Below are 14,056 nucleotides of genomic sequence, written 5' to 3'. Positions count from 1 at the left end.
TTATCTCTTGCTTTCAGGGGGACAGAGGACAGTCTCAGTGGCCTTCCTGCCCAGGGCTGTCTCTTGAGTAACTTTTATTTTAAATAATTGATATGCCCCAGTGGCACATTTTGGGGCCTTGGCCCCTACATAAGAAATACATAAAGGAAAATAGAAGCTGCATGGGTCTAAGGTGGCAGAATATTTATGGAAACCACAACCTCCTCATCCCAAAGAGATGAGGTATCAGTGGGGGAACACTGAACCCATTATGCATGATGAGCAAGTGTCACTCATCAATCTGCAGCCTCAGGCCAGGGCTATATGTGATGTCAAGAAGCCACCACAGAGCAGAGAGGATGAAGGCCCAGGATGGGACCCCAAGGAAGGAAGGGAATAACCAAGGAAAGTTTTAGAGCTAATGATTATGCAAATTCTATGGCTAGGTGAACCTCGATCAGGTTACCTCAGGCACCAAGTGTAGGAGAATGGAAAATTCAGGGAAAACCATTTTAAGAAAAGCAAGTTAATGTCACAGGCTGCTGACAGCAGAATATCCCAATTCCCCAAAACCCCATGTCAGAAGATGACAAACTTGAAAATAGTCATTGATTTAATTTTAATGAGTCAACCAAGTATTCCTGTAAAACTGGTACCAAAAAGGGACCCCAAATTCCCTGCTATACTCATACCATGGGAAAATCCACTGTTTTGATACATCCTATTGCTGTTTTTTTACCTACGCCTCCTATTTTTCTGTGGGGATAATCTGCACAGTGAGCAAATACTGTAATTTCAGCTTTCCTTGTTGTCGTTGGCACTCCAGCTGCCGTGTCTGGCTGGATTTCAGTTATGACAGGGATCCCTTCACATTTTCCTTGTTACTCATGATGCCAGTGCCTGGTTGGCCCTGTTCCTCCTGGTGCCTCTCCTGCTTTCCAGCCTTTAGCATTATTTGTCCTAGTAGCATCTCCCTTTGACTTCACTGGGAGCTCAGACCTGGGAAAGTCTGTGAAGGTGTTAAAAAGGGAGAAAGTAAGGACCAAACATTGGTGTGGGCACTCTGTATGTCAAGCACTGGACCAGATGCCATTAACACATCACCTTGTTCAAGCACATAATGGCTCTGAGACTTTGATGGTATGCCCACTTTGCAGATGAGTTCCATGAAGCTCAGAGAGTTTGAATAATCTGCCAGTGGCCAACCAGCTAGTGAAGGAGGTGGAACCAAAATGTGGTATATCCACATTCACTGATTCCAGCGTCAGAAGCCAGGAAAGCACTCCTCACAGACAACTCAATGTCCTATCAAAGGCAACAATCATTCTCCTTGTTAGAGAAACAGAAGGATTTTCCTGGTTTGTTTTGTTCTTGTCTTTTTAGAAGACGCTGTATTTGGAGCCCTTCTGCTTTTATTTATTTATTTTTTATTTATTTATTTATGATAGTCACACACAGAGAGAGAGAGAGAGAGAGAGAGAGGCAGAGACACAGGCAGAGGGAGAAGCAGGTTCCATGCACCGGGAGCCCGATGTGGGATTCAATCCCAGGTCTCCAGGATTGCACCCTGGGCCAAAGGCAGGCGCCAAACCGCTGCGCCACCCAGGGATCCTGCCCTTCTGCTTTTAAATAAAAAATTTGTATTGCTATATAATATATGCACAGAAAACTATCCAAATTATAAATCTCAAATTATTGATCTCAAAGTGTTTTCACAAAGTGAACACTTGTGTAACCATAACTGGGCCATTTTATTTATTGTTTTTTTTTTTTTCTTCTTCAAGAGTTTCTTAAGTTTTCTGTGGTTTTTCTAGCTATTGACTATTAATGGAAATTTTTATTAGAGGATGTCTCTTCAGGGGAGATTAATTCCCAATTTTCATCATGAAGGAATTTGGCCTGCTCACATCTGGCACCAACCAAAAACTAGCCATTGCATAAGTAGGGTTTTTTATACCTCTGTCTGGAGCAACTGTCTTCTTTCTTCCCTGGCCAAAAAGACGCTGGCCTACAACTTGTGTGGCAGCTCTAAACATACATGCATGTGTTCAGAGAATTATGGGAAGACCTCTGCTCTTAGAAAATCCTGTAGAGGACCCCTTAACTCTCCCAATTGCTATCCCAGCTGAAATCTGCCTGTTCTCTCCACTGTCCCACATGCCACCACCAAAGCCGAAGCTTCAGGAGGGCCAGGGCTGTGTTCACTGATTGACCTGTTCCCCTGAAAATAAAGAGCTGCACTTTGGGGAGCATGGGTTCACGTAGAAACCCAGTAGTGTCCCACTGCAAGGTGAAAGCAAGGGGTTTTACGAGGAAAAAAAGGAAGCAACTACATGAGTTGGAGGAAAAGAAAGTGTTCTATGGGCGCTAATGAGCTATGCTACTATGTTCCATATCGATCGACTACTGATTCTACCTGCAGGAAGTCCACACCACCCGTCCTGTGATCAGAACATCTGTTCTCTCCCTGACTTCTCAGGAAATTGCTCAGAACAGTTGCCAATTTGCCAGCCCGGAGGTTAGGACACAGCTCAAACCAGGGTGGGTGAGGGGGCTCCTCTGCCGTGGCTGCTCGGGCTCTAGTTCTGAGGCTGTGGTGGGTCACCGCACCCCTCACCCCCGCAAGCAGACGAGTGCCTGGCGCAGAACGGGTGCTTGGTAAATATTTGATGAAGGAATAGATGAGAGCAGGACACTATTCATCCAATCTGAACATCTTCCATTTATTTAACAGTTCATTAACCTTTAGGTCAGCAGATAGTCACCCTCTGCTCTGCTCCCCACTTGCCGCCACCTGGAATCAATTTCCAGGTCCTGCTGCTGCACTTCCTAGTCATCATGTGCATCTTGGGGCTTCTTTCTCCCATCCCATTTGGTCCATATGCCTGTCACTTTGTACCTAGAGTTTGTTCATCTAATTGGTCTTCTAATTCCATTCCTCTATGCAAGACACATTGTTGCTGGAAAGCTCCTACATTCTCCTTTTTACCATCCCCTTTCTCAAAAATTAATACATAAACTAAAAGGGGCTACCTCAGAATAAGAGGATTGCAAATGATTTTAACTTCCTTCTATATACACTGCCACATTTTCCAAATTTTCTAGAATAAAAATTTTAATTAGAAATTCCAATGTAGGGATCCCTGGGTGGCGCAGCGGTTTGGCGCCTGCCTTTGGCCCAGGGCGCGATCCTGGAGACCCGGGATCGAATCCCACGTCGGGCTCCCGGTGCATGGAGCCTGCTTCTCCCTCTGCCTGTGTCTCTGCCTCTCTCTCTCTCTGTGACTATCATAAATAAATAAAAATTAAAAAAAAAAAAAAAAGAAATTCCAATGTATATTGTTTTTTTAAAAAGATAATATTCTTTCAACCAATAATTCCACAAGTATTTACTGACTGTGTGCAAGGTATGGTTTTAGGTTCTAGGGACACAGTTCTTGCTATCAGGGAGCGCGCAGTGTAACTGGGGAGACAGTAGAACATCCCAATCAACTGAGAAAGATGTGTCCTGGGGCAGCTACCCCTGGGGGCCCTAACAGGGATCAAGATGTGACTCTGTAGTCTTGGAGCCTGAGAAGGGGAAGCACACAGGAGAGACACACACCCTTCTCTCTGAGTCAGGAAAGGCTTCCCAGAGCTTAAGGGAGTCTTAAATGGGGTGAGAATATAAAGAAAACAGGGGGTGTGGAAGGTGAATAGGGAAGAGAACTGCAAAGCCCAAAAGAATGGAGCAGAGGTGTGTGTGTGTGTGCACATGTGTGCATGTGTGTGCACACATGTGCATATGCATGAATGTGTTCACATGTGTGTTATGTATGCATGTGCCTGTTTGTGCATTCAAGTGTGTGCGTCTGTGTGCATGTGTGCACTGTGCATGTGCATCATGCATGCAGGTGTGCATGAATGTGTGTACAGGTGTGCATGTGTATGCATGTGTGTGTCTATGTGCATGTGTGCATGTGCGTGGGGCTGCGGAGGAAAGCAGGGGCCTGGATTATGCTATAGTTCTAGTTCAATCCTGAGGGCTCTAGGAGGACCTGAAGAATTTAAGCTGGGCAAGACAGGGTTGAATTTCATTTAGAATGTCTTTCTGGCAGCTACACAGAGAATGCATGAGAGAAAGGCAAAGTTGTAGTCCAGTTTACCAAGGGCAGGTTTCTTGGTCAAAGTATGACAAAGACATCTATCTCCAGGATCTGGTCCTCCCTCCTTTTGCAGCCCACCCCCCGCCCCCAACCAGTGACCCACACAGGGTATCAAACACTGTAGATGGATGATCTCCATCTGGGTGATGTGGGTGTGGCCAGCATCTTGTGATTTCCTGGGCGAAAAGCTGATTTTCCACCCTGGTGAGGCCCCATATTCTTCTTGGACGATCACTGTATTAGCTCAAAAATTATACTTTCTCTTCAAAGGCTAATTCCTTCGTGTACACCTAAGCTTTTGTCAGTTTTTTGTACTTCAATTTGAAACAATCTCAGATCCCTTTTTGCTGCTTTAATCCTCTTTTGCCTGAGTCAGAGGACAACAGTGATGTGGACTGGGGTGGAAATCAGAGGTCTGGGATTGGAAAATGAAGGCTAACCATAAGGCCAGAAGCTCCCAAGTCAAAAGATGAGCTTCCAGAACTTCCTAGTGGTATAGGGGAGTTGTGGGGCAAATCTGGAATGCTGCTTCTTGAAGTGTGGTTCAGACCAGCGGCAGCAGCTTGACTTGGGAATTTGCTAGATGTGCAAGATTCTGGCTTCTTCCTCAGACCGCCTCGATGAGAAACCCTAGGGTAGGGTCCAGCAATGGTGCTCTGGGGACCACCACTCCGGAGTTTACAGGGGAGGATGGAGGATTCATGTGAAGATCTGAGTCTAGTTTCTTCTCCCTCTTTTCCCTTCATGCTCCACAGCCACAAAGATGAAACCAGATAAGAATCAGGTTTCAGAGAACTTCAAATGGCTGCATTCAAGGAGGTCCTATTTAAAAGCCCATTTAATAATAAAACCAAATGAAGTAATGACACATGCTACAACTTGGATGAGCATTGAAAAAATTATGCCAAGTAACAGAATACAATCATAGAAGACAAACTATTAAATGGTTCTATTTATACAAAATGTTCAGAATAGGCAAATCTGCAGAAATACAAAGTAAATGAGGGTTTAAGAGGAAATGGGGAGTGACTGCTAATTGGTACTGAATTTCTTCTGGGTGATGAAAATGTTCTGAAATTAGATTCTGGGGCTTGCACAACTCTGTAAATATACTAAAAGCTACCAGATAGTACACTTTAAAAGGGTGAATTTTATAATATGTAAACCATATCTCAATAAACAATAAAGACTATAGTGATGTTAGGAATTAGCAATAAGTCATTTAAGAATAAATAATACTTTACTAAAAAAATAAATAAAAGCCCATTTAAAAAGAAAAGAAAAGGCTGCCGAGTCCCTATGATGTCCCAGCTACTTTTGAGGCACAAGAAATACAAAGATGAGTGCCAGCCTGCCGCGGAGGAGCCTGTGCACACCTGTGCGTGTGCATGAGCACGTGGGCATGTGTAAGCATTGGGAATGAGAGAGGATGGAAAGTTGTAGTCCAGTTTACCAAGGGCAGGTTTCTTGGCAATGAGCAATCAGCTGGAGACCGTCAGACAGCAGCGGGAAGGGGCACCCTTGTTGAGGGAGCAGCCTCGAGAAAGACACATGCCTTCCGCGTCAGTGCCGGACGCTTAGAGATACAGGAAGGCATTGCAGGAACCCAAGGAGGCAGGAGTTGGCTTTTTTTCTGGTGGCTCCATTGTGATTTCACAACCTGTATAGGAAAGAGGCATCTGCCTCCTGGTTACTCTCCATCTTAATCAAAGTGCTACATGGCACCCAACTCATTTCCTGGGTGTCCTCCAAGGACTTCCCCATAGGGATTATACCCTTTGCTTCTTCCCAAACTCCCAGCCGCTCACAGGACAGTCTGCTACTACCCACACTTTCCCCAGGCCAGGCTGATCCCGGAAAGACGGCTTTCTCCTACTCAACATTTTCATGCTTGCTTTGTTCCAAACAATGAACGTGTTCCTTAGGAGGTTTCCAAAGAAGTATGTGATATCTGTTCTCACAAAATTCCAACCTGGTCATGAACATAAGGCCCCGACCAAAAATAAACATAATAACAACATAGACTGCATATGATTTATGGAAGAACTGTGGGATCCTGAAAGGCCATAGCTGGCCAGGGGCCAGCAGGCTGTGGGTCGCATCAGGTACACCTGCTGCCCTGGTACAGCCTAAGGCTAGGAATGTTTTCTCATTTTAAAATAGTCAAAAAATAGAAAGAAAAATAATACATCAAGACATCTGAAAATTATATGAAATTGGAGTTTCAGTGTTTATAAAGAAAAATTTATTGGAGCATACTCATATTCGTTCTGCTATATCTTGTCAACGGCTGATTTCTTGCAGCCAAGCAGAGCCAAGGAATCAGGAGAAACACCATACAGCCTGAAGAGTCTAACACACTTCCTTGTGTGCAAGAGAAACAATCCCTAAAACAGGGCAGCAGGCCCAGTGTGCTCAACCAACAGCAACACGACCCTCCCACTCATCAGCTTTCTCCATTTCTTGGCTCCCCAGCACTTTCAAGAAACCCTATAGCTTTGGTTGGAAAATGTTGCCACTATGGTCACTCTGAGCAGAGGAAGATCGCCTGGGGCATCTAGAGATCCCTAGAAAAAAAAAGAGCATTGAGCTGGGCTTTGAAAACCGGTAACGTTTAGAAAGAGTATCAAAGTGTAGTTTCCGAAAAATAAAAAACATGACTTGTATAAGGATCTATTCAACTAATTGATGAGAGAATGAGCAGGATGGTGAAACTAGTCCAAATAATATTTGAGAAACTGAGTGTGCACAAGCATTTGAGTAATTTGAGGCTACGAAACTAGTTAATGTCCTACAAGATGATAAAACCACAACCATTGGGGACAGAAATCACTGATATTGCTAATAGGCAAAAATTACAAATTAACATGGGGCTTCACTAAGTCTAGAGTTTCAATCAATAGTGAAAAAGGAGTCAAATAAAAAAAAAAAAAAAAAGGAGTCAAATTAAAACACATTCCCCTACATGATTAGATACTCCTTGGTGGGCCAGTCACATGGTGCTCTACAGGACATTGAAAGGACATGTTGTCCTCTCCTTGCCCGAAGGACAAAGGGTAGAGAAAAGTATCCCTTTAAGGCCTTGTTCCCAGAAAATGTTGAGAGGTGAGAATGTACATGGGTTCTGGGCCCGTTTTGGAGGCTGGCCCCTCCCCAGGAGCTGGTGAGGCTCCAGCCCTGCATTCCTGTATAGAAGCAGCTGCCCTCTCCTTGATCATGCTTCCAACCTATGCTGTATATTTGACCTTCTCAACCAGAATTGTCCCAATTTCCAAGGGAATAAATATTAAGTTTCCCTTTACCCTTTGAAAAGCATTTATTTAAGAATTTTTATTTATTCATGAGAGAGAGAGAGAGAGGCAGAGACATAGGCAGAGGGAGAAGCAGGCTCCCTTAGGGAGACGGATGTGGGACTTGATCCCTGAACTCCAGGATCATACCCTGAGCCGAAAGCAGAGCTTAACCGCTGAGCCATCTAGGCGTCCCTTTGAAAAGCATTTAAAGACCGAATGTCCAAAAACAACCCTAAAGAACCAAAGAAACGACAACATGAATTCATTTTTGTCCATCTTATAAAAAAATAATGGCATGTTATTACTTTTGATTTGCATTTTGCTGGCTACTAGAGAGACTCAGTATCTTTACATATACACTTTTCTGTGAATTTCCTTCCTAAAATTATAAGATTTTAGCTTTAATATTTCAATTTTTATTTTTATTTATTTTTTATTTATTTATTTTTTTGCAAACACATGAGGGTTTATTTATAAGCTCGAGCTTGGGTCCAAGTATACCTGACACAGCGGAGCAGGGACTTGGACCCCGAGGTGGGTTTCAGCTTAGTTTTTATAGGCTGGTCTAGGGGATCTTCAGAAGGGCTGGAGGAATTTCTCAAGTTCTGTTTACATTTTGATATGGGGCTTTCAAGGGCATTGAGCTCTGTTCTTATTCTAATAGGGGCTTCCTGCCCTTGGCTTGGGCTCTGTTCTCATTCTAATAGGGGCTTTCTAGGACGTTAAGCTGCAAGCTGTTTTCTTCCTGTAACTGAAGTAAGGTAAAGTTCAGCTCTTCTTCACAGGGGCCTGGGATGGCTGCACTTGTGATAATGCTGAACTCAAAGTGGAATAGCCTTAATTTTCTACGCCTCCACATTTCCCCCTCTCAGAGGAACCTAAGGAAGGACCCAATCATGGGTCCAGGTTGCTCTCAGAGTGAGCCAGGGGGGATAATTAAACCAGGATTCTCACCAACCTTGTTGCTATTCTCGCTCCCATTTACATTCCAGCGAAGAAGCAACATCCTACGTTTAAGGCAGCACATAACCCCCCCACCCTTTGTTGTAAGAAGACTAAGTCTAATCCCCTTCTATTTTGAAGGACAACCTCGGACTAGGGAGTCTTGGAGGTGGGAAATAAGTGAGAACGGCGCAGTCTTAGCTTTAGGGGATTGTCCTTGTCTGGTTGGCTTTTCCATTCTGGAACAAAGTCCGTGAGAACGGCTGACCCAGACGTGGGTGTAGTGGGCCCAGGAGTAATCCCGTCGACCTGGAGAGTGGAGGGAGTGGTCAGGATCGCGGTGTAGGGTCCCTTCCAGCGAGGTTGAAGTGTCCGGTGTTGGTTACTTTCTTTCATCTTCCATATCTGTAACAGCTCTTTCATATTTATAAAGGAAATGACTCTATCTATTATATTCATAGGAAATATTTTCTCCAGGCTGTCATTTTGACTCAGTTTACAGTGTCTTTTAACATTCCAGACATTTGAGGAAAAGTTTCCTAAGTGATAATATCTGCCCATCTTTTTCTTTAGGCTTTCAGATCTCCTATGTTGCTTAAGTGTATCTCCCATACTCTTAAAGTAATCAAGATATTCTCATAAACTGTCTTCTTATATCTTATCTTTTTTCTTACACATAAGTCTTTAATTGATCCCTAATTTAATTCTACACTGTGTGAATAGGAAGCTAGTGTTTTTCTTCTCATAGCCAGCTGTCCCAGAACTACTTTTCAAATGCACCATCATGCCCCCAATAGAATTAAAATGCTACCTTTGTCCTACATCAAGTTTTCTTGTAAACTCTCTCTTCTTAACTTTCATCTTGTTATAGATTAATTCCTAAACTCTTGTCAAAATCCTCTTTTTGAATACAGGCCAAAGTTTCTCCAGGTTCTTGTAACTGCATATGATTCAGCTGTTCACAGCTGTCTAGACGTGTTTGCTGAAAACAAGTGGCGCTGTTCCTGGAGCTCTGGGAACCGCGACACAGTTGTGCAGATGCCTGTCCAGACAATGCCACTGTGGTTTTCCTCTGCACATACATCTTCAAGTGGGCTCCTTCTACAGACTAATCCTTTCTAAGCATGATTCAATTAACAAGCAACGTGTTAAGGAAAGGAGATCAAACACCAAAATCTGGTTTACAGCTACAGCTACCAGGGGGTGCTCTTTCAATGTGAAAACTGTGCCAGGATACATTCATTCAAACACTTTTCATTCAATACTGAGCACCCGCTATGTGACAGCTACATTCCAGACACTGAAGGTATATAACAGTAAACAAAATAGACAAAAATCTTTACCCTTGTGGGGTGAGATGGAAGAGATGGGTAACATGTGGTAAAGTATGCAAATCATAAGCATACAGCACAGTTAACATTTACACATGTATCTACCTGTGTAACTGCCACCCACATCAGGAGAGAATATGTCCAGCTCCCCACCCCAGGCTTCCTTGTTCTCCTTCCCTCCAATGGTAAGAACACTTCAAATGTAACTACTATCTAATGACTATCAATAAATATTTGTTTTGCCAGTTCCTGAACCTTATATAAATAGAATCATAATGTGTACTGTCTTGTGTCTGGCTTCCTTCACTCCTGTTGTTGCATCCAAGTGAAATTTATTCTTTATGTTGTGTGGTATCCCATATTATGAAAATGTCACTATTTTTTATCCATTCTGGATATTTCATTATTTCCATTTTGGGGAAATTGGGAATAAAGTTGGTATGAACATTCTTATAGTGTTCTTATAATGGATTTGGCTGGTTCAATTGCACACACAGTATATTTATATATAGTAAATTATACATATATAATATATATGATATATATCATGTATGTGTATATATCGTGTCTGTTATATATAATATGCTGTCTTGGTGTCTTTCATCATTCTAAGCCTCAAAAATTTTGTGTGTGTGATGGTATCTGTCCATCTTTTCTCTTAGCTTTTAGATTTCCTGTGTTGTTCATAAATCTATGTATGTTTATATAGAATATATACATATATTTATATATCAAAGAATTCATATACAAAGTATATTTTAAAACTACTGATCAATAAGAAAATGATAAACATTTCAATTTTTTAAAAAATAGGCTAAAAACTAGGACACTTCACAAAATAGAGACTATTCCAATAGTCAATAAGCACATGAAAACACACTAATTGGGAAAGGTACATTAAAATCACAGCGAAGGATCCCTGGATGGCTCAGCGGTTTAGTGCCTGCCTTTGGCCCAGGGTGTGATCCTGGAGTCCTGGGATCGAATCCCACATCAGACTCTCTGTATGGACCCTGCTTCTCCCTCTGCCTGTGTCTCTGCCTCTCTCTCTCTGTGTGTCTCTCATGAATAAATAAAATCTTTAAAAAAATAAAATAAAATCACAGTGAAATACCAGCACTCCAAGCTACCAGAATGGCTAAAATTAAAATGACCCAATATATTTCCCAAAGCAATCTACAGATTTAATGCAATCCTTATCATAACACCAATGGAATTTTTAAACAGAGCTGGAAAAAACTATTGTAAAATTTGTTTGGAGCCACAAAAGGCCTTGGATAACCACAGCAATCTTGAAAAAGAAAAACAAAACTGAAGGCATCACAATTCCAGATTTCAAGTTATATTACAAAGTTGTAGTAATCAAAACAATATGGTATTGGCATCAAAATAAACACATAGATCAATAGAATAGAACAGAAACACAGAAATAAACCCATATTTATATGGTCAATTATTTTTGATGAAGCAGGAAAGAATACACAATGAGAAAAAGACAGTTTCTTCAATCAATGGTGTTGGGAAAACTGGACAGCAACATGCAAAAAAATGAAACTGGACCACTTACACCATACACAAAAATAACTCAGAATGGATTAAACACCTAGATGTGAGACCTTAAACCATAAAAATCCTAGAAGAGAGTACCAGCAGCAAATTCTCTGATATTATCTTTAGTGATGTTTTTCCAGATCTGTCTCTCCTGAGGCAAAGGAAATAAAAGCAAAAATGAACTATTGGGACTTCATCAAGATAAAAAGTTTCTGCAGAGTGAAGGAAACAATGAACAAAACTACAAGGCAACCTATGGAATGGGAAAAGATATTTGCAAATGACATATGTATAAAGGGTTAGTATCCAAAATTTATAAAGAACTTATCAAGCTCAACATCCAAAAAATAAAAAACTCAGTCAAGAAATGGGCAGAAGACATGAACAGACATTTCTCCAAAGAGACAGACACATGGTCAATAGAAACATGAAAACATGCTCCACATCACTTGTAATCAGGTAAACACAAATCAAAACCACAATGAGAAATCACTTTACACCTCTTAAAATGGCTAAAATTAACAAGTCAGGAAATAACAGGTGTTGGCAAGGATGTGGAAAAAGGGAGCTCTCTTACACTGTTGGTGGGGATGCAAAGTGGCACAACCACTCTGGAAAACAGTGTGGAGTTTCCTCAAAAAGTTAAAAATAGAACTATACTATGACCCAGCAATTGTATTACTAGGTATTTACCCAAAAGGTACAAACATAGTGATTCGAAAAGGCACCTGCACCCCAATGTTCACAGCAGCAATGTCCACAATAGCCAAACTACGGAAAGAGCCCAGATGTCCATCGACAGATGAATGGATAAAGAAGATGTGGTCTATATATACAATGGAATATTACTCAGCCATTAGAAAGGATGAAATCTTGCCATTTGCAATGATGTGGATGGAACTAGAGGATATTATGCTAAGGGAAATAAGTTAGCCAGGGAAAGGCAATTATCATATGATTTCAGTAATATGTGGAATTTAAGAAACACACAGATGAATATAGAGGAAGGGAAGGAAAAATAGAATAAAAACAGAAAGGGAGACAAACCATAAGAGACTCAACTCTGGGAAACAAACCGAGGGTCACTGGAAAGGAGGGAGGTGGGGGAGAGGGTTACTGGGGGATGGGCATGAGGGAAGGCACATAATGTAATGACCATTGGGTGTTATATGCAACTGATGAATCACTGAACCCTACCCCTGAAACTAACGATACACTATATGTTACCTAAATTGAATTTAAATAAAAATTTTAAACAAAGATAGCACAATTAATTAATTTAAAAAATCAAAATTAGAAAAAAACTTTTGAGTAATTTTCAATCAAGTATGTATTACCCTGGAGCAATGAGTCAACTTCTAGTTCAAACAGAAAACTTTTGGATCCATGGGACATGGAGAATATCAGTGATATCTGTAACATTTTCTTTCTATAATAAACACAATTAATATCTATTATAAAAATAAAATCATATAACAAATGTAACAAATTATTACAATATACATTAGAGATATACACCATAATACATGTTATATATAAGTACATAATAAATTATTTTTTAGAATAAAAAACAAACAAACAGCTTGAAGCAAATACCACAAACCCAGGGTATGGAGCAGCACACTCACCACAGATGATGTTTGCAGAACATCAATTGAAGTTTGCCTTTTATGACAGTGGGTCATGGGTGGTGGAGGGAGGGAAAGGTCCCGTGACTGGGTAAGGGGTCCCAAGATGAGTAGGTCAAGACTGCAGAGCCGAGGCTGAAACCAGAAGCTACCTCCAAGAAATACAAGAACTGGAGGGATCCCTGGGTGGCGCAGTGGTTTAGCGCCTGCCTTTGGCCCAGGGCGCGATCCTGGAGACCCCGGATCGAATCCCACGTCAGGCTCCCGGTGCATGGAGCCTGCTTCTCCCTCTGCCTGTGTCTCTGCCTCTCTCTCTCTCTCTCTGTGACTATCATAAATAAATAAAAATTAAAAAAAAAAAAAAAAATTAAAAAAAAAAAAAAAAAAAAAAAAAAAAAAAAAAGGACTGGAGAGGCAAGAGGAAAATGAACTGCAGGACTACAAGCCTCAGGCTGTAGAGGAAAGCAGATAGACTAAGGTACGAACAGCTGAGATGAGATTCCTTCCACCCAAATTCCACTCTCAGGTAGTTCTTGAGCAATCAGTTAGCCAAGGAGAGAGTTTGAGAGCATGAAAATGGCTGTAACATGTGATTAAATAAGTCAACATTTATAAAGTCTAGTTCATGTTAGGCACTTCTAGGCTCTATTAACCATGAACAACAGAAATGAGTAATGTAATTGGATTGGGGGGAGAAGCGTAAAATTTCAAAAAAACCACTCTCCTTAGCATTTTAAGTGTCTCAAATGTTGATTAGAACTAACACAAGCTATCATGAATCAGTCAAGATTATTGGGTGAAAAGAACCAATGAGAATATTTTGGGTTGGGATCCCTGGGTGGCACAGCGGTTTAGCGCCTGCCTTTGGCCTGGAGCGCGATCCTGGAGACTTAGGATCGAATCCCACAGTCGGGCTTCCGGTGCGTGGAGCCTGCTTCTTCCTGTGCCTGTGTCTCTGCCTCTCTCTCTCTCTCTCTGTGTGACTATCATAAATAAATAAAAATTAAAAAAAAAAAAAGAATATTTTGGGTAATGACACTCAGACGATGGAAAGTTGCCATTTATTTAGCTCATGGGAAGCTCACTTCACGTGTGCTGGATTATTATTATCCCTTGTACAGGTGAGAGTAATGAGGCTCAGATGAAAAACATACAACTACTAGCTGGCAAAACCAAGGTTCAAAAAC

General features: G+C 41.5%; 1 protein-coding gene across 3 annotated transcripts in view; it reads right to left on the bottom strand.

Annotated features, from left to right (window-relative positions):
- The window catches only part of MMP12 (matrix metallopeptidase 12), a 39,864-nt gene extending 26,405 nt beyond the window's left edge, over positions 1 to 13,459 (bottom strand). Inside the window, exons 1-2 of one of the 3 annotated variants that reach the window (XM_035716235.2) lie at positions 12,870 to 13,457; positions 12,579 to 12,670 (exon numbers count right to left, since the gene is read on the bottom strand). Coding sequence is in view for 1 of the 3 variants with exons in the window: in XM_025465719.3 (XP_025321504.3) it covers positions 12,870 to 13,142 (273 nt within the window). In the remaining 2 variants the exon portion in view is untranslated. Of the gene's footprint in view, positions 1 to 12,578; positions 12,671 to 12,869 lie in introns of all 3 variants that reach the window. The other 2 variants (XM_025465719.3, XM_035716236.2) reach the window with 2 other exon arrangements.
- Positions 13,460 to 14,056: the final 597 nt, after the last annotated feature.

The sequence above is a fragment of the Canis lupus genome, chromosome 5 (assembly GCF_003254725.2).
Source record: "Canis lupus dingo isolate Sandy chromosome 5, ASM325472v2, whole genome shotgun sequence".
Classification (NCBI taxonomy): Eukaryota; Metazoa; Chordata; class Mammalia; order Carnivora; family Canidae; genus Canis; species Canis lupus.
This window is presented reverse-complemented; position numbering and strand designations above follow the sequence as displayed.